Below are 13005 nucleotides of genomic sequence, written 5' to 3'. Positions count from 1 at the left end.
GCCACATGCTCTGCAACTCCGTTCAATGATCCATCAATATATGTATAGTCTGAGGGGGTATAGGTTCGTGTACATGGCAATGAGATGAGTGGTGGGGTTCACCAAAAAAGCACCAAAAACATTACAAGTCTTTTTTCCTGTAGTACCGACGCCGGGAATCAATCCATTCTGAGATGCAAAAAAGAGATATAGTGTTTCAGGACGAGCAAGAGAAAAATGAGGTTGCTGCCGTGGGAAGGTGTGGAGGTTGATTAGGAGGTCATCCGTCGTTTGAGGTCTCGGACTTGGTCGAAAGAACTGGCATAGTCCCGCAGTTCATCCTGGAGGTGGTTGGATAGCATAGACGGGTCGGAGGGATGACTCTTCAGTGATGACAGAGAGGTTTGTGAAGATGAGGCCGATAGCAATTGCCGGAGCGAGTCTGGGGTTTCCGAGCTGGGGGTGGTTTCTGACGAGGAGGCCGAGTGAGCCAGAGTAGGGTTGTCAGACGACAGCTCGGCGAGACGGCAGGATTGGGAGCAGTAGGGGCTGCCTAGGGTCTGGCGGTCGCAGACCAGACAGAAATCAAGAGACCATTCGGCAGACATAATTTGAGTGATACAGTAGTAGCAGTAGGAGTAGTGAGTGAGAAGTGAGAGTCAAATGAGCAGACGCTATTCTGTATATGTACTTGACGCAGTCCTGCGAGTTCCCGACTGGATTGCGGGGGAACCAACTTCTTCATGCATTTTTGCAGTGGCTCGGGCGCTTGAGAAAAATGCTGATTGGTTCCCACTTGCCCCCTGCAGCGTGCAAGCACCCCAAACAGGCAGGCAGCCCCACATGGCGCCGTCGATACGGTACCTTACGTGCTCGGCGGCGAATCGTAGTGTCGGATTGGCAGGAAGTACCAACGTGGTACATGGAAGTTCGAGGGAGGTACCCCTCGGTACCGAAGGGTAGAGGTGGGAGTGTCCGAGGCCAGAGGTACCACCAACATGTACAGACTCCTAGCGCAGCTGGATCGACGGGACCACGTGTGCCCGACTCGTCATTTGCTGCGTTGGGAACAGAGAGTCCCTCATTGTTTATCATCATCATCATCGGCGATCATTCTTATTCGCTAGTCCGCTCACTCGGTTCGGCGGGTATGCGCACGAGCGTCGCAGGCAGGCGATCATCCGCCTTGGGCGCTTCTGCCTCGTTCTCGGCATGTTCGTGGAGCCCACTGGCCTTCTCTGTATGTATCATGCATGAGTCTGGTGCATAGTGGAATCCACGGAGGCAATAACACGTACGAGAGGCAATACTGATGGCCCGGAGGACATTCTCCCAATTGGCGAGCACGCAAGCGACGGCTAGGCCACGTCAAAACACACGCGGCAGGGAGTCGGATGGGGGGTTGGACGAACCTTCTGTACCATCTTTGAGGGTTGACACTTTGCTCTCCAACGCCTGCATCTGCATGGCCAGCGTTCCGCTCAGGTCGCGGAGCTGTCGCAGATTGTCCAGTTCGGCCTTTTTCGCGGCGATGCGCGTCGACAGCGCAGACTGCTGCTGTGCGCTCGCTTGGGAGCTGCTAGGCTGACGGAGAGCGGGGGGAGCAGGCACCCCGGGCGCAAGCATGGACGCTGGGCGAGACGAGTAGGCCATGGGCGACAACAACAATGATGATGATGACGATGAAATGTAGAAAGAATGCCGGACGGAAGAAGGAAGGCACCATGTCTGAGTCAGCACCGCGCTAGTCCCGATGCGGGCAAACATCAACATCGCCCGAGCATTCCCAGTGTTTACCTTCCTAACCTTGTTTCCCCCCCATCACACCTACCACTCACTCTAGTCGCGTTGACCGATGCTGCGCCCTGTTTCCCAATTATGGCACGGTTGAATGAGCTCCCCGCTCCGATGGAGTCGATCGATGCTTGTGAGTCCCCCCGTCGGTGCGCCCGCCACCCCTCTTAACAGCAGTTTGCGCTGACTCGCTGGCCAATATAGTAAAACGGCGGTTTGTGCGACAGAACCGAGAGATTGCGCGTGTGAATTCCATGCAATCGCTGCGTATCCGCAGTCTCGAGTCCGAGGTGACGCATCTGTTATCCGAAAATGTGTCTCTGCGCGAGCAGGTCATCACTCTTAGTCAGGAAATTGAAAGGCTGGAGTCGGCCAAAATCTTGCGTGATGGGGTGTATGAGATAAAATCCAAGCTGGATGCAAAGCTGGCAGAGTTGAGCGCCTTGACCACGGACCTGGGGATGCTGCCGCGCCAGGTGGGCAAGTTGTGCGATGAACGATCGGGGTCGGCCAATATGGGCCGACCAAAGCCAACCGCTCCAGAGACAACCCCACGGATGTCCGAGCCTGAGGAGCAGGGAGGCTGCGATGGCCGAAAGCTCCCCGCCATATTGGAGGACAAATACTACCCGCGGCGGACGTTAGAGTAAGTGGTCAGAAACGAATACCTGGGATGGGTGCTAAATTAGGTACAGGATACAGGAGCTTCATGATCTTGTGGACGGCAATTCCAGCATTATTGAATGTCCTCGCGAGAGCAACGCGACACCAGCTCAGCTGGATGCAGAAGAGGAACCTCCCAGCGTCGAACTACCAGAACTCTCACCTGATGAGAGTCAAATCGACCAAGATATAGCGGATGACTCTGATCCATTCCTCCCACCAATACTTGAGACCAGGAAGAAGAAAAAGAAGTCAGAATCACCCATTACTCGCCAACAGCCGTGCCCAAGTGACGAACCGACGCCCACCTTGAAGTCAGGGGCAAAGCGCAAGTTCAGTCCAGAACGGGACGGGAGGTTCACACCTGGTGATGTTTCAGAGGATGATGAATTCCAGTTCAGCCGGCCCAGTCGCAGCCCTCAAAGACAGATTGAACCGTTGAACTCTTCCCCTATACAACGGCCGGTTCAGATGAAAACAGCCCCCGCAAACCTCGCCAGGCGGAAGGTTCTCGAGCCAAGTACGGACAACACTGCTCCTGATGTGAACACTTGTACTGACAAATCCAATAGAAAGCGCGAATACTAACCTCGGCTCACCTCGAAAAGCTCGGCCGGCCCCTCTAACCTCTCGGCCAAAGAGACGCGAAGAGAATGAGAATAGCAAGTCCTCCATGAAAGGAAAGGAGCTGAAGACCAAGGACTTGAAGTCCAAGGCGCATGAATATCGAAGTGGGATTGTTCCAACGAAGGAGAATTGCACCAGCCGCGGTGCTGGGACAGAAGAACCTATTCAGATACAACCAGCACCACCCCGAGAGCCGGCAGTGATAACTCTCGACGAAGAATCGATTACCGCACTTGAAGAGCCCACAGCCGGATCCCGGTCCTCGCGACGTCGGGGAGCGGTGGTCAGCTATGCGGAGCCCAACCTGAGAGACAAGATGCGGCGCCCGACCAGTGAATTGATCGATGCCGTTGGAGGAAAGGGGTATCGCAGATCTTCCGCGTTCCAGGCTGGCCGAGAAAGCTTGAGCGAGGAAGGGGAATGGCATTCTGCTAGCATCCTTCCGGCCGATCTGGCGCTCGCGGACCAGGACCCCTCTGCAGAACAGTTGTTGGCAATGGTGTCTCGACGGAAACGCAAGGTGTCCTCGACGAAACAGCATGACGGCCCATTTGATATGGACGATAGCCTCGCAGACCTCTCTACCAAAGGGTCTACAGAAGCGCTGGCTCCGGCAAGGCAGACCCGGCGGCACTCTTCCAATCCAAAGACCACGAGCCTCGCTGTGTCGCCTGGAGGTAATGTCAATGTCAAGTCTTCTTTATGGGCACAATCTGCAGCCAGTCGAACTGTGGAGCTGTATCCGCCGTCGAAATACAGCTCGTTGGATGAGGATGGGGACGCAATGGATATGAAACAGGCCCGACGTGGGCATCGCGTTGCAGCTCGGCGGAAAAGCATGATGCTCTGATGGCCGACTCTAATTTGTGCATGTGCTACTAAACAATCATGTATTTACTTTTCTCTATAGACCAGGCTTGTTGCGGTTAAAGCACATATACCCTCGCGCGCGTCGGGTCTTGGAACTGAATAGTCTGTCCCTTCTTCCTCTGTTAATGTAGAATGCCCAGCTAAGACCGTTTGGTGATGCCCTATGATACATTCACGTATACGTCCGCCCAATGAGTGCTGTGTCCTAGTCTCGCTAACACCAAAGTTCTTGGTGGTAGCTTGATCTGGTCCACAGGGGTTGGAGGACAAGATCCAAACCGGGTGGCATGATGTGTCACGGCTCTCGGCCAAAATCCCTAGGCGCAATCGAAGCAACCGATACTGGAAACCTCTCGGTGTAGGGTGTGAACAAGCCGAAACCATGTTGTTGTTGTTGGGGGAGGGGTTAAGTCTAGCAACCAGGCGGCTTGAGACTCATTTAGTCTCCTTCGCCTCAGGTGCCTTGCGAATGGCTTTTAGACGGTTTGGGCATTTTCTCGTATGCATTTGGGCTTGGCCTTCTTTTCTTGCTCTTCGGTTTGTGATGTTCTGGACAACAAGCATTGTGACCCTGGTCCGAGGACTCTTCTGATGGCCGTCCACGTTGTGGTCCCCGCCCGCGAGGATGTGAGTGGTGCGAGTGGTTTGCCCGGTTCGTGCGAGGATCGAATTCGTTGTCGCTGTCCGAATCCGACGAGCTGGAATCCGACGACTCTGATTCGGAGCTGCTCTCTCCCACGGGTCTGGATTTGTGGTAGATACAGCACACTGGCACTAGGTGTTAGACTTGATTGTAAACGGGGAGATGAGAGAAAATGACTCACCCTTCGAGCTTTTCTTCCCCATTCCTTCATTATCGACGACATCCTCACTCCATCGGATGTGGCGAGCGGGAGAAGGCTCGGCGCTAGTCGACGAGATGTCCTCGCCTCTTAGCCGAAGAGTCCCCGAAACACGAAGAGTGGACGAATCGCGGGTTTCCGTCGTCGTCTGGGGCTGAGGTTGGGAAGACAGCGGCTGGCGTGTTTGAGACATAGTAGGTGATGAAGGGTTAGAAGGAAGACAAGATGAGCTTCCGGCCGCAGGGCCAGCGACGATTGGGCCACACCGCCTACTGGATTGGGGAGTTCTACGGAATGGCGATTCACAACAGCTCTAGCTTTGTTAATTCTCTTGCGCTGAAAGCTTCAAAGTACATCATGCCAGGAAAACGAGGGGTTGTTCTCGCTGGTCTATTCCGCATGCCCAATTCTCAAAGTACAGCAACCGCGCCCGCCCTGACTTGTAGCCTAGAGCGCGTAGAGAGACCAGCCATCGAGACAGTCATTTGCCGACGCCAATTTCGCATCCCTTGCTCGTTCAGGGAAGCCAGTCGAAGCAGCGGGTGGCAACTCAGTGCGCAATTCCTGATCAAGTCATAGTTCATCCTCCTGGTCCATTTCCGAAGGCTTAAGCAAGCCCCCGACCTTCATTGCTCGATCCCGTTCAGCAGCTTGAGCATCACGCACAGCCTGCTCGCGCTCTTCAGCATAGAGATCGGCATTGTCACCCGAGAACTCTTTCAGAGAGATCAAGAAATCACGCAGGTGGGTCTTGAATTTGTTTAGGTCATCGGTAAATGTAAACAGCCCGACCACAAATTGCTTGATTTGTACGCTGTGGAATGTTTTAGCATCAATAACTCGACTGTGGTGCGTGGGAAATCATACTCTTGGAGGTTCTTGAACGCATTCTGCAACAGGTTTGCAACATACTCCTGCAAGAAATCTTTGTTTGAGGTTCCAGCAGGAGCCTGGTCAGGGCTGTAGATCGGTTCCTGGATCTTGCCAGATTCAACGAAGTAGAACATGCGTGACAAGAGCATGGCCTGGGGTTTAAATCCTAAAAATAGATACATGATGAGCAACGCATCTTGTCGGATGGCAGAAAACTATACATACCAGCCTTGTGGTCGCTATCGGTAACGACAAAGAAGACATCCTGGAGGATCGGAATGTAGAACTGTCGGAAGAAGATGCCCGAGGTCTGCATGTCGGTCTCGGCCATGTTGTTCATCAGCTCCAGACACATGGTGAGACCAGTATTCTCAACTTCGCGGTTGTCATGTTTACTGGCCCACATGCAGGAATCGATCACGAATTTGAACTGCGTGGCATCGAGCTTCAAGAGCGCCGGGAAGCAGTACAGATTGACGGCCTGAAGCAGCTTGAAGAACTGGACACGATGTTCAGGGTATTCATGGAAATCTTTGTTGATCATCTGCAACGTGCAGTCAAAGATGCTTTCCATGATGGCCGGGACCTTGTCCTCCATGAGATTCTATATGAATATGTTAGCAGAGAGCAACTGGCTCACTTGGAGTTGGAGAAACTTACGTGAAGCTTGTGGATGATCGTGGTCATGGCGTTTAACACCTCTGCCTCGCGTGCATCCGGGACGTTTTGGTTGTAATCTACCAGGACGGCTTCAAGAAGTGGTGGAACCATGTTGGTATTAACCATTTCGAGATCGTCCGACTTCTCGACATAGGTGTCGATGAGTTTCAAGATCTCCTTTTTGATGGTCCGAAGCCCGCGAACCTTCGGCGTTTTTGGAGCAATGCTGCCTGTTTTTTTTTTAAAAGAATAAAGAGTCAGTCATGAACCTCACAATAGGGTTGGAGTGAATTACCATCATGCGCAACAGCGTCGTTGATGAGTTGGCTGGCGGCACGATACATGTTCAACATATCGTGATAAATGCGGCCAATCTGCGAGTAGAAGTAGGTGCCAATGGAAGAACAAGCGGCGACGTTGGTCTTCATTATATTACCAATAATCTTGATCGTGTCACCATCCTGGAGAATCGTCGAGTCCTGCTTCGCTTGGGCGATGATAGCATCCCATGCCGAATTGGGCAGTGCCATCAAATTTTCAATCAGCCTGTCTTGGAGGCCCTTTTGGCCCTGGGCAGAGATCATGTAGCCGCAGGCTTCGTAGAAGGTATGGATCTGCTGAGGGGACAGATCGCAGGTGATCTTTCTCATGCTGCGAACGATTTCCTCGATGAAGGCTTCGTTCTCACCAGGCTGGAGCGCTACGAAGTGCCGTCGGCATTTGTTGGCGATCTTGATGAAAGTATCGCATGCCATGTCCTGAACACCTACATGAGGGGATCAGCAAAGGGTAGTCACTGTTTCTGGGAAGAGGAATACAAACCTTCGTGTGTTTCGTGCATGAATTCGAAAAGCTTGTTGACGACAGTCTTCAAGAACTTCCAGTGGGCTTTCAAAAACCGTGGATACTGACCCACGATGTACATGATATTGCTTGCCACGACGGCCTTGTTGTCCTTGCCACGCTTCTGTTCGGTCAGGCCAAGGAGATCCTTAATCACGGTCACCAGGAATCGTTTTTCGGTTTCCTCATTCATGGCACCGGAGATTGAGCCAATCGCCCAGCAAAGCGTGTTACAGTTCGCCCATGACCATTCGCTGCCATCAACTTGCTTCGCCAATTTGTCGATCATGATATTCTCGGTATCCACCACGTCCAGATGCGTGAGATAGACCAAGCACTCGCGTATCGTCTTGTAGAGCTGGATCGTGTCACTCTCCTTGACGAATTCACGCACAATCTCACCCTCATCGTTTTCGACAATCAGAACTTCCTCAGGACGAACCATTTTCTCAATCATGACCGTACGCAGGTTTGATAGCACAGATTCGTACTTGTGCTTGCGAAGGGGATAGTTTGCTAGGGTGCTAGGATGGGGTGCGCCGCCATTGGAAAGACCACTGACGCCCATAGTCACCAAGGGGTTGAGGTCGGTGATGGGAAGTTGTTGCATCTCTTCGTAGAGCTCTTGGACAAGTCGCGTCCAGTAATCGAGACAGATCTTGAAAACCTCTCGATCATCGATCTGGCTAATGCGGATGAGGTACAAATGCGCGTGTGTCAGGTAATCCTGATTCGGCAATCTCTCAATGAGCTAGAAACAGAGTGTTAGCACTATGAGGAATCAAGGAACTAGTGAACAGGTCACAACGTACATCCAAATGGGCACTGAAAAAGCTCGACAGAAAAAGCGCCAGGTTCGACACAAACTCTTGATCCCTCGAATTGCTCCTCGAATAGGTTTGCTTCAGGTCCATGGACAACGGAATGACATTGGACACGGTGGTCAGGGTTTCCGTGAACATGTGCACCAATCGCTCGTCGTAGTTGTAGGGCGGCCCGATTTGCAACCCACCAATTTCCGTCAGACACTTGAGCGTGACATTTCGGAAGTCGGGAACGTCCAAGAACCGCGTCAAGAGGGTGTTGATGATGGGGGTCTCGAAAATGTAGCCCAGCGGAATCCAGTTCAAAAAGCGCAAGAGGGTTTCCAGAGTGGCCTTGACCAGGGTCGGCTGGTTGGCAGTGTTGAGGACTTCGGAACACAGCTGGAAGATGGACGCAAATTCCTGGGTCATGGATGTCTTCAGATTCCTGGCCTTGGCGGACGTCATCTGGTCTTGCGAGAAGTCAAACACTTCCTCGGACAGCAATCGTAGGATGGCCATGTTGTTTTCGCAGATGGAAAGGCTGGCATGGCAGGAGGAAATAATCTCGTTGATGAACGTCGGCCAGTTGTGGGGCCACTCTTGCTTCAGAATGGAAACGAGGACCAGGTTGAGCTTGTTCAGAAAGGCGCGTTCGGTGCGCAGCTTCTCTTCCGAGTTGGAGTTTTCGATGATGAAATTGACGATGAAATTGCGGATCCCTTTTTAACCCGGTCAGCTTTCCAGCACGTCCAACCATCACCGGGTGTGTCCTATCGTTACCTTGGCATTGATCACGGGGCAGGACCTTCCATCGGGTCATAATCACATCGTCGAGGACTTGGAGGGCAAGGTCTAATGCCATTAGCAAATCTCTTTCTCATATTGGGAGGGGGGGATCGAGTCGTTAACACACATTTCGTCTGAGGATACGTCGCCTCCTCGAGTATATTCCCCACGGTGACCCAGGCATCGGGGTTTTGTTTGAACTAGAAGGGATTAGTACCACATCGTGTGGTGGCTGATCACACTTACCTCAGTCAGAGTCTGCTGGGCTTGTTTTTGCTACCGCCATTGAGTGTCAGTCTCCGATTGCGAGGAAGCGTGGGAAAAAACAGTAGTGTCTGGAGAAGCAGAACACAGCAGTTGACTTACGACATCTCCCTTGCCCTCGTAGAAGGCTCGGACCGTGTTGTCCAGCTCTTGGATCGAAACAGACATCCCGCCGCAGGGAATGGCGCAGTCGCCTTGGATGCGAAACGACCTTCAGGACAGCGAGGCAGGTGATGACCGACAGAGAGGGGTGATGTTGAAGGAGCTGCAGCAGCGCGTTCCCCGTCAAACGGGAAGGGATGGAGGGGGTTGGTGGTGGGAATAGGAAGGTGAGAATGAGAGAAGCACGGTGGGGTAGGGCGATCGGGATTGGAGGGGCCTTCGTGGGTAGCGCGGGAACCGGGAGTGAGAGGCTGAGGATGGACCGTTTTCCAGGCGACTACTCAGACGAAGATACGAAGAGCGGTTGATGGGGGTTGGAGGGGAAGAAGAAATGGGGGAAAGCTCTGGCGGTGAATTGAAGGGCAGGGCAGCGCAGCCATCTCGGGGTGATGTATGGGGCTGAGTCAGCAGCTCCGTCTGGCGCTGCACAGTAACAACTACATCAGCATCCTAGGACCATTCGGGGATCAATGGCCCGGTACCTGTAACGAAGTGCCTCCGTACGTCGTGTACGAGGTTAACCTGACAGCTCGCCTTGGACTGCTCCCTCCGCGTCCTCTAATCATATATTCCCTCCCGTCTGTACTACCCGCCTCACGCAGCAGCGGCTACGGTTAGTTAGGCGAGCGCAGCGAGCGCAGCAGAACTAACTAACCGCCCAATGCGCGAGTTGGGCGCCAACCCTGGCACCACCCGCGATTTGTCAGCGCCAACCCACAGACCGGGTCGCGCGCGTCCAGCTGAACCGCCGCTATTCTCGTGCGGCGTCTGATTGGCCGCGCGGATGACGCCGGCGTTGCTGATCGCGCGCGCCAACCCCCTTTCTCGCCCTCATGATATGATTATTTTTATTCTGAGTTAGTGTGTAGGCACAGTGCCCTAGGTGCTGAGCACTCGTACGGTCGTACTACCACCTCCCCCCCTCCCCTCCTTCCCTCTTTCCCTCTTTCCCTTCCCTTTCCTTTCCTTCCTTCCCTTCCTTCCCTTCCTTCCCTCCCAGCCGCCCCCAAAGGATGTGACTCTACCCTCTTACCCTCTCTATCTCTGTTCTTCTTTCTCTTACTTCTTCTTTCCCCCCCCCCCTCCCCTTGCCTTTCCCTCTCTAAACTGGCTCGCGCTTCCCCGTCTGTTTTGCCGCGCGCTCTCACACACCCTCACAATCTCATCTCCGGCTCAACCACCTCGTGGGCCCCACTTGAGCCGGCGATCCAACGTACATCACTCGCCTAGAGAGTCCGCAATAGAGCAAGAAACAGATCCCAAAGATCTCGAGTCGAATCGCCGAGTCCCGGGCAAATTGGTCTCCCAATTGAGTTTCCGTGGAGTGCAGCGATCGGCCCGGCGCACCGCATTATTCCCAGCGGTCATCGCGGCTGTGAGGCGGCGAGAATCATTGACGGCGAGGGAGACGACTCTGCATGTGGATTGCCCCCCGCTCACGGAGGAGAATCAGCCCCGCGACGAATCCTGGGCCGCCGTTGTGAGTGTCTCGTCCCGTACCAATCGTGATAGGAGCGGTCAGCCCTCGAGATGAACAGCAACCACGACTCCGGAACCGAGACAGGGACGGACCATAGTCCCTCCCGCTTTACAGCCGTCAATGGCAGGGACTCGATCGGGTCCGGCGCGACCCCGGCCGTTCCCAGTTCGAGTGGCCCGAACAACACCGGGAGCAAGCAGCCTGGGCTCCGTGATCAATGGACGAAAGGCAATCATGAATCCGTAAATCGACCTGGTCATGACCAGGAAGAGAGATTGTCCCCCAAATCCTCCTCCCAAAGCACCTCCCACGAGAACAGGAACAAACGCAAGAGGTCCGAGTCGAGAGAGAGGTCTCTGCAAAATGCAGAAAGACCCGGTTTCTCAAAAAGTCCCAATTATCGTGCAGGAGACGACTGTAACTCCCACCACAATGGGACTCTGTCCGGGCCAGATCAGGAAGTCCGCCCCCCATCCACCGCACCCAGCCAAATGTCGGATACCAATGAGGGGCCTCCGGCGCCGTCTGCCAATGGCCCATGGCAGGAGTATGATTCTCACTTGGTCCACCAGGCACAGCGCGCCCAGCAGATCGATGCCTCCGATGCACAACTCGTGGACGCGCTGCAACGGGAGAATCAAGGTCCGGAGTCTTCTCAACGGAGCGTCAGCACCAGTCATTCCTTGCCAGGCTCGACGCCCAGTGTTCCGCCCGCCCCATCCAGCGTCTATCCCCCAGAGCGGTCGGGAGCCAGCTCCCAAGTCGCTCCGAAGAGGAAGCGTGTCTTCAGCAACCGAACCAAAACGGGCTGTATGACCTGTCGCCGGAGAAAGAAGAAATGTGACGAGCAGCATCCCGCATGTGAGTTTCCCATTTTTCCGCTGGAGCATCCTATTTCTGGGCTCCGGAGGCACGTGTTATTGAACACGTCTAATAAACGCAATCCAGGTAATAATTGTATTCGTGGTGGTTTCCTATGTGAGGGATACTCGTCGCGGAGTACCTGGCAAAAGCCTTCCACTTCAAAAACGCCTGTTCCGCTCCAGTCCAAAGAAGGCTATCCCGAAATTGGTGGTCAATATTTACCAGAATCCATTCCTCACCATGACCGACAGCCCGGGATGACAGAGCAGGTCGAGGCGGGCAAGATGAGGACACTCGGCCTTGACGGTAGTGATCGATCTATCCCGCAGTACAACACCAGCCCGACCGGTGTAGGTTCCAGTCATGCGCCCTGGTCGAAACAAGGATGGCCAGCAGCAGGGCATCCGGCTTATGTATCGGAGCATATGGCCAAAGCGGAATATCGAGAGGTCCCACCGATCCATGAATTATCTCGAGAAGGCCCACCCAAGTCGGACTATCCAGTGGTCCCGTCAATTCGAGACCTCTCGCATGGACGGCACCCCAAATCGAATATGCCTCTCTTCCAGGGTGGTATGGAGCAACGACCATTGCCCGCGGCGACGATGAACCCTAACAGCCCTCAGGCCCAAGCCCGGATGGCTCTCAGCATCGAGCATCAACTGTCCGGGCACGCTGTCCCAGGTGACGACACGCAGAAAGCAATGATGATTCGGGGCGAGCGCTATCGACCATTCGACGTTCAGTTGGTAGAGGAGAGAGAGCGGTGCAAGGCAGCATTATTCAAATTCAACAATGCCTGCAATCCGCTCAATGGGATCAGCTCCAAGGAACAGAATCGTCTTCTCAAGGAGATTTTCGTTCCCCCATCCAGCTCCGTTGTCACCTCGCCGCCGGGCGCGCCGCGTTCTGCAGGCTCCCTCGGAACTGGTGTCGTCGTAGAGGCCCCCTTTAAATGCCACTACGGTTACAATATCCACATTGGAGAAGATGTGATGATCTCGGAGAATTGCCTGTTGGTGGATGACTGTCCCATCCGGATTGGCGCTCATACCTGGATCGGGCCGAATGTTCAAATCCTCAGTTCCATGGCTGTCGTTCAGATGCAGGAGCGCAAGGGCCCCCAGAGCGCGTATATGGGTCGTCCGGTCACGATCGAGGAAGACTGCTACATCGGGGCCGGGGCCATTATCTTCCCTGGGGTGCGCCTGGGTCGGGGGGCGTATGTCGGGCCTGGGGAACTGGTCGCGTCCAACATCGATCCTTATCGATTCCAGGGAATGAAGCCACACTATATGTGATTCTTGTGATTCAAGTTCTTTTAACACGATCATGATCCATTATTATCTTTGCTGCGACCTTTTGTTGTGTGTTCATAGCTATTTTTTTATTCCAGAGGTTCGTCATGCTGCATGTATATAGGTAATGTTTCCACCTGGTGAATCTACACGGAGGCGGCGTTCTGAATGCTTTCCTCCATTCTTCTCTCTTC

The 13005-nt window shown here is 53.9% G+C and overlaps 4 protein-coding genes across 4 annotated transcripts; 2 read left to right on the top strand and 2 right to left on the bottom strand.

Moving 5' to 3' along the window:
• Positions 1–1095: 1095 nt before the first annotated feature.
• Positions 1096–1605, bottom strand: PFLUO_LOCUS4226 (DASH complex subunit dad2; the record flags this gene model as incomplete). The annotated part of the gene is made up of 3 exons (XM_073781554.1): positions 1096–1217; positions 1278–1337; positions 1392–1605. The coding sequence occupies 3 exons, from the start codon at positions 1603–1605 to the stop codon at positions 1096–1098; spliced, it is 396 nt and encodes a 131-aa protein (XP_073638298.1).
• A 252-nt stretch (positions 1606–1857) lies between these two features.
• On the top strand, positions 1858–3913 carry PFLUO_LOCUS4225 (uncharacterized protein; the record flags this gene model as incomplete). Its single annotated transcript, XM_073781553.1, has 4 exons — positions 1858–1906; positions 1978–2419; positions 2469–2956; positions 3009–3913. 4 exons carry the CDS (start codon positions 1858–1860, stop codon positions 3911–3913), a joined length of 1884 nt encoding a protein of 627 aa, XP_073638297.1.
• Positions 3914–5348: 1435 nt separating this feature from the next.
• On the bottom strand, positions 5349–9175 carry PFLUO_LOCUS4224 (Karyopherin transporter; the record flags this gene model as incomplete). Its single annotated transcript, XM_073781552.1, has 11 exons — positions 5349–5589; positions 5643–5814; positions 5874–6252; positions 6309–6538; positions 6604–7074; positions 7131–7902; positions 7964–8676; positions 8738–8809; positions 8871–8943; positions 8990–9019; positions 9110–9175. The coding sequence occupies 11 exons, from the start codon at positions 9173–9175 to the stop codon at positions 5349–5351; spliced, it is 3219 nt and encodes a 1072-aa protein (XP_073638296.1).
• Positions 9176–11140: 1965 nt separating this feature from the next.
• Positions 11141–12814, top strand: PFLUO_LOCUS4223 (uncharacterized protein; the record flags this gene model as incomplete). The annotated part of the gene is made up of 3 exons (XM_073781551.1): positions 11141–11291; positions 11340–11510; positions 11598–12814. 3 exons carry the CDS (start codon positions 11141–11143, stop codon positions 12812–12814), a joined length of 1539 nt encoding a protein of 512 aa, XP_073638295.1.
• Between the last annotated feature and the right edge of the window lie 191 nt (positions 12815–13005).

This window comes from Penicillium psychrofluorescens (assembly GCF_964197705.1).
Source record: "Penicillium psychrofluorescens genome assembly, chromosome: 3".
In the NCBI taxonomy this organism is placed as follows: Eukaryota; Fungi; Ascomycota; class Eurotiomycetes; order Eurotiales; family Aspergillaceae; genus Penicillium; species Penicillium psychrofluorescens.
This window is presented reverse-complemented; position numbering and strand designations above follow the sequence as displayed.